At 46.7% G+C, this 6,632-nt stretch overlaps 1 protein-coding gene across 1 annotated transcript; it reads left to right on the forward strand.

The window, feature by feature from the left end:
- Positions 1-796: 796 nt before the first annotated feature.
- On the forward strand, positions 797-6,388 carry LOC120025828 (kelch repeat and BTB domain-containing protein 12-like). Its single transcript, XM_038970524.1, has 5 exons — positions 797-1,875; positions 2,270-2,540; positions 4,528-4,678; positions 5,142-5,339; positions 6,070-6,388. Exons 1-5 carry the CDS (start codon positions 797-799, stop codon positions 6,237-6,239), a joined length of 1,869 nt encoding a protein of 622 aa, XP_038826452.1. The 3' UTR covers positions 6,240-6,388.
- Positions 6,389-6,632: the final 244 nt, after the last annotated feature.

A 6,632-nucleotide genomic window follows, 5' to 3' on the forward strand; every position in this document is an offset into this window, starting at 1 on the left:
TTCCATTGGCCATATCACAGTCTATTTTAAGGTTTGTGCTCAGCTCAGAGGGCCAGGGCATTCAGGCAGGCAGCGAGGGAAGGGGAGGGGAGGGTAAACAGTACTGTGTTTCAGAGGGGACAGCTAGGCCGCCTGTCTATCTCTGACCCTAATTCCAGATGCATTCAGCCACATTAACAAGAACTCCTGCAGCCTGGCTGGCTGAGGAACATGACGGTCTACTGGAATTGGAGGATTCCCACTGAATGGTAGGACAGGATGACATAGGCTTGGCTACTGTGTGATCAAAGCGCAAAACAGTAATGGGGGCGAAAGAGTTTAGTGTCACAATGCATGGTGGGAGATGATATTGATGACATATCCCTGTTTAAAATGGATTCCTGGTTTCACTGCGGCAGGCGGGGCATGGCCATGCTTTTGTTGCTGTACTGTTATGTTGTCGTCTAAGTGTCAATGTGGGTAACGGGAATTGCAGTAAGAATGGCTCTTCATACTTACAGATTTATGTTAACAATGTCAGAACTGCAAAGTTGAAGATAGTGACTGGCCTTTTACCTCTCAAATCTTTACAGAATGACAACAAACTCTACTCGGCATGAGCGTAAATATCTACTGGGCTTGATCAGATCAACATTGAACTTGTGTTTCTTTCTTTCTCTCCTTTTCAGATAAAGAACCTCCTTGTTTACACTGCCACTTAGTGATATTTATTTATATTTTATGTATTTCTATTCTATTTTTATTTTTATTCATTTTTTCTGAGTTGTTACTACTCCTGAATAGACATTTGATCCAAATGGATCTGAGAGCTAAACACAGTCTGGGTCTTCTGGACCAGCTGAGGAAGATGAGGGAGACAGAGAAGCTGACAGATGTGGTGCTAGTGGCTGAGGGCATCAGCTTCCCCTGCCACCGCGTGGTCCTCTCAGCTTTCAGCCCTTACTTCCGGGTTATGTTCACCTGCGGCCTGCGGGAGTGTAGTACTAGGGAAGTGTTTTTGCGTGACACCCCAGCCGATAGCTTGGGTCTATTGTTAAACTACATGTATTGTTCTGAGCTCCCGCTCAACAACGCCAATGTACAGGGGGTCTCGGTCGCTGCCTTCCTCCTGCAGATGGACGAGGTGTTCAACCACTGCCAGAGCCACATGAGGGAGAACATGGACGCCTCCAACTGCCTCGGGGTGTACTACTTTTCCCGCGACCTGGGAGCTGAGGAGCTGGCCGACCATGCCCAGAGATACCTGCGGACGCACTTCGTTCAGGTGTGTATGAGCGAGGAGATTCTGGAACTAGAGGCCCACCAACTGGGGGCGCTGCTGAGCTCCGACGACCTTAACGTGTCGCGGGAGGAGACCATCCTGGACGTGGTGCTGCGCTGGGTCAGGCAGGACACTCCAGGGGATGGGGTGGAGGACAGGCGGAGTAGACACCTGGTTGAGCTCCTGAGGAAGGTGCGTCTCGCCTTGGTGGCCCCTGACTACCTAAGGGAGGCTATGAAGAGGAATATGTCTCTGTTGGCGGATGCAGAGTGTCTGGAGATGATGGAGGAGGCACTGGAGGCCACAGGGATGCATCCGGCCTCCTCACCCCGTAAACTGAAGCTCCGCTATGGGATGGAGACCACGGATCTGCTGCTCTGCATCGGCAACGAGGGTGGAGGGATCCGATCACGGTATGGAAATTATTCGGAACGCAGCTTCTGCTACGCCCCCTCCACGGGCCGCACCCACTACATCACATCCCCACGCTACGGAGACATTCTGGGATTCGTGTGTGCAGGGGTCGTCACTGAAGGCAATGAGATTGTGGTGGCCGGGGAGGCAGGGGTGAGGAAAATGGCCAGGCAGACGAACAGGAATGTGGAGATATTCAGGTAGGAATCTGGACGAATGGTATCATGAGCTCCGTGTGTGAATGAGATCATCAACAATGGTCACTGATGAGAGTGACAGTCAATGGCATACTGTTTATGTGCTGTGGCCAGGTTGAGTTTGTGGCCAGGTGGAGTGTGTGGCCAGGTAGAGTGTGTGGCCAGGTAGAGTGTGTGGCCAGGTGGAGTGCGTAGCCAGGTGGAGTGCGTGGCCAGGTGGAGTGCGTGGCCAGGTGGAGTGACAGTATGAGAATGATTGTCAGTAACTCCAGACCAGAGGCCTGCCTAATGGGCTTTTATAGCACTCCTGTCTTCATTTTAGCATGGTGGAGTCTCACTAAAATAGGATGAATCTCCTAACCCCTGCCCGTGACTTTGGTTTTGTTGTCCTCCTCAGGCACAGGGTGGAGGCCCAGGGAACCTGGGAGCACCTGAGCTCAGCAGAGTACCGAGACTCGTACGCTCTGGGGGCGCTGGGTGATACTATTTACCTGCTGGGAGGCCAGATGAAGCTGAAGAACCAGTACCTCATCACCAACTCTGTGGAGCGCTGGTCCCTGCAGGGTGGGCCCTGGCATAGCGCCGCCTCGCTACCCATACCGCTGGCCTATCACAGCGTGGTCCGACTGAAGGACCGCCTCTACGTGCTCGGGGGTCGAACTCCACAGGTAATGGACTAAAGAGAAGGGATTTGATATACAGTACCAGTCAAAAGTTGGGACACACCTTCTCATTCAAGAGTTTTTCATTATTTGTACTATTTTCTACATTGTAGAATAATAGTGAGGACGTCTATGAAATAACACATATGGAATCATGTAGTAACCAAAAAAGTGTTAAACAAATCAAAATATATTTGAGATTTTAAATTTTTCAAAGTAGCCACCCTTTGCCTTGATGACAGCTTCATGAGTTAGTCATCTGAAATGCTTTTCCAAAAGTCTTGTAGGAGTTCCCACATATGCTGAGCACTTGTTGTCTGCTTTTCCTTCACTCTGCGGTCCAAGTCATCACAAACCATCTCAATTGAGTTGAGATCGGGTGATTATGGAGGCCAGGTCATCTGATGCAGCACTCCATCACTCTCCTTCTTGGTCAAATAGCCCTTACACAGCCTGGAAGTGTGTTTTGGGTCATTGTCCTGTTGAAAAACAAATGATATTCCCACTAAGCGCAAACCAGATGGGATGGCGTATCGCTGCAGAATACTGTGGTAGCCATGCTGGTTAAGTGTGCCTTGAATTCTAAATAAATCACCTACAGTGTCACCAGCAAAGCACCCCCACACCATCAAACTTCCTCCTCCATTCGGGAACCACACATGCAGAGATCGTCCGTTCACCTACTCTGCGTCTCACAAATACACAGCAGTTGGAACCAGAAATCTCAAATTTGGACTCATCAGACCAAAGGACAGATTTCCACCAGTCTAAAGTCCATTGCTCGTGTTTCTTGGCCCAAGCAAGTCTCTTCTTATTATTGGTGTCCTTGTTAGTAGTGGTTTCTTTGCAGCAATTCAACCATGAAGGCCTGATTTACGCAGTCTCTTCTGAACAGTTGATGTTGAGATATGTCTGTTACTTGAACTCTGTGAGGTGCAATCTGAGGTGCAGTTGCTTTCCAATTTCTGAGGCTGGGAAACTCTAATGAACTTATCCTCTGCAGCAGAGTTAACTCCAGTTCTTACTTCCCTGTGGCGGTCCTCATGAGAGCCAGTTTCATCATAGCGCTTGATGATTTTTGTGACTGCACTTGAAGAAACTTTCAAACTTCTTGAAATGTTCAGTATAGGCTGACCTGCATGTCTTAAAGTAATGATGGACTGTCGTTTCTCTTTGCTTATTTGAGCTGTTCTTGCCATAATATAAACTTTGTATTTTACTAAATAGGGCTATATTCTGTATACCACCCCTACCTTGTGACAACACAACTGATTGCCTCAAACGCATTAAGAAGGAAAGAAATTCCACAAATGTACTTTTAACAAGGCACACCTGTTAATTGAAATACATTCCAGGTGACTACCTCATGAAGCTGGTTGAGATAATGCCAAAAGTGTGCAAAGCTGTCATCAAGGCAAAGGGTGGCTACTTAGAAGAATATAAAATATATTTTATATACACATTTTTTGCTTACTACATGATTCCATATGTGTTATTTAATAGTTTTGATGTCTTCACTATTGTTCTACAATGTAGAAAATAGTAAAAATAAAGAAAAACCCTGGAATGAGTAGGTGCGTCCAAGCTTTTGACTGGTACTGTAGATGAATAGCCCGTGAATGTTAGACTCTATTAGGTGTGTGTGTGTGTGTGTGTGTGTGTGTGTGTGTGTGTGTGTGTGCGTGCGTGCGTGCGTGCGTGCGTGCGTGCGTGCGTGCGTGCGTGCGTGCGTGCGTGCGTGCGTGCGTGCGCGCACACACAATGTGCGGGCAGGAAGGCCAAGGGGGGATTTCACATTTGTTTAATTCAATCTCACAACACCTATGTATTTTTGGAGTCCCTCACTCTCACTCATGTACACACTGTGCTTGAGGCTGCAAAGCTTTGACAGCAGAGAGACACACTATCTGTGTCAGTGTGCTACTCTTAGCCCGCTCTCTATCCCCTCTTCCTTCTCTCAACTCTGCACCTGTCCTGTCACTTCCCCTGGCAGTCCTGGCGGATGGACGACGAGCCAGACCGCTTGAGCAACCGTCTGCTGGAGTACGACCCTAAGACAAACAAGTGGACAGAGCTTGGTCCCATGAAGTACTCCAAGTACCGCTGTGGTGCTGTGGCACTCAATGGAGAGATCTACGTGATGGGTGAGATTAAGTAAATAAATATCACAATTGGCCATTTGTTCTCATTAGTTTCCTGATGGTCATGACGATGATGGTCACTTTGTATCAGCAACCAGTGATTATTCCTCATAATTTGATCTTTAGTATCTGTTTTTTCCTATAGCAGTGTTTCTAATCCTGGTCCTGAGGACCCAAAGGGTTGCACAATTTAGTTTTTGCTTCAGCACTACTGTACACACGATTTAAATCATTAAAGCTTGATGATGAGTTGAGTAGCTGTGTAGTACTCGGGACAAAACCAAAATGTCCACACTTTAGGGTCCCCGGGACCAGGATTAAGTAACACTGTCCTAGTGAAACCCCCAACCTTCAACATAAACAGTATGTTTGGACAAAACCCGATTTCAAGAGTTCTTTTTAAAGTAGCACTTTAACAACACAAAGTAATAAATGTTCCAGTACCAACACAGTTGTGTCCTAACAGGAGGTATCGGCTGTGAGGGGGTTGATCATGGGCAGTCCCGTCGTTGCCTTGATGCTGTGGAAATCTACAACCCTGATGGAAACTTCTGGAGGGATGGGCCTACTATGCCCTCTCCACAGCTATCCCTACGCAGCAATGCCTCCAACGCCGCGGTGGTGGGGGGCAAGCTTTATGTCTGTGGATACTACAAGGGGGCGGGTAACTAAACCACAGATGATCCATTATATTGACCAGATACTCAAGTGGCTGCTCTAATGATGAAAATAAATGTTTTCAAAAATGGAAGGCAGTTGGGAGGAGGCAAGATCAGGTGGGACCATTCTAGCCAATGAGAGGGCAGACGCGTGTGAACAACAGGCACAACTCCGAGATAAAAAGTTTTTTCTCAAAGTTGCTGGAATGTCACCTCTTACTTATATCAGTACCCTCGTAACACAATAAGCATTATGAAACTTCTATTAGATCAAATAAGCCACATGTAGAAAAAAAGCCATACATTTTTTGCAATCCAAATTGGACACTCACTGACCTCCAAACAAAAACTCCTCGCTTGGTGAGCGAAAAAAATAAGGATAAAAAACGTCACCTGCTGGAGAAGACAGATTTTGGGCCCAGTTATCCCTCTCGCTTGCCTCTTCCTCTCTGACTAAACCTACTTTCCTTTCCACTGTTCACAAAACTGTGACATCACGTGGCACAGGTTTGAGTAAAAGATGACCTGTCCCTTTAAGGAGTAAACAAGTTGACTGTGTAGATGAATGCTGTTTCGTTTGATTGCCACACCACTCTTTAAAATGCCACTATTCTACGCCATGTGGTAGCAAACTTGACACAAGTTATTTTGAAAAAAAATGATATTGTCAGTCAAGTGATTCCAATAGTGACAACAATTATATTCCTGGCCTATCCTAATCCCTGTCTCCCTCAGATCGTCATGAAGACATAATCAAGGACATCCTGGAACTAGACCCGTGGGAGAACCGTTGGACCGTTGTGGCCCACCACGTTCTGATGCATGATGCCTACGACGTCTGCTTGGTGGCAAGCCTCAATCCACGGGACCTCATGTCTCCCCCGGCAGACCTAGTAACTCAGTGACATTCACCTGCCCTAAGGTCTAATGACCCCTTCTTAGCTAAGAGTACCTTGGGCTATAATTATGTATTCTGAAAGCTGATAATATTGAGCAACAAGACCTTTCTTTCTGCTGCTGTGTCAAAATGTAGTAATGCAGTAGTGCTGGCTGATCCTGGTGGTGCTTGTTGACAGACATTGCGCAGTTGGTGTTAAAAAGCCCTGACCTGAGTGGGGCACTGCACAAAATAACACTCTGCCCTTGTCTTGAACTGTATATGACCTACCGAGTTGCACATTTAGAAGTAAACATTGTGTCTGAATATCATACCTTAGTGGGTTTTGTGACACTGAAATATAGCTTGTAAATATAATTATTTTGCGATTTTGTTTTGTATGTTGCTGTAAAATGCCTCT

The sequence above is a fragment of the Salvelinus namaycush genome, chromosome 2 (assembly GCF_016432855.1).
Source record: "Salvelinus namaycush isolate Seneca chromosome 2, SaNama_1.0, whole genome shotgun sequence".
NCBI classification, from domain to species: Eukaryota; Metazoa; Chordata; class Actinopteri; order Salmoniformes; family Salmonidae; genus Salvelinus; species Salvelinus namaycush.

Coding starts and splice junctions, on each gene's coding strand:
- LOC120025828 (XM_038970524.1), top strand. CDS start 797: ATGGATCTGAGAGCTAAACACAGTCTGGGTCTTCTGGACCAGCTGAGG. Junction 4,679..5,141: donor TGGAGAGATCTACGTGATGG/GTGAGATTAAGT, acceptor GTGTCCTAACAG/GAGGTATCGGCTGTGAGGGG. Junction 5,340..6,069: donor TGGATACTACAAGGGGGCGG/GTAACTAAACCA, acceptor TGTCTCCCTCAG/ATCGTCATGAAGACATAATC.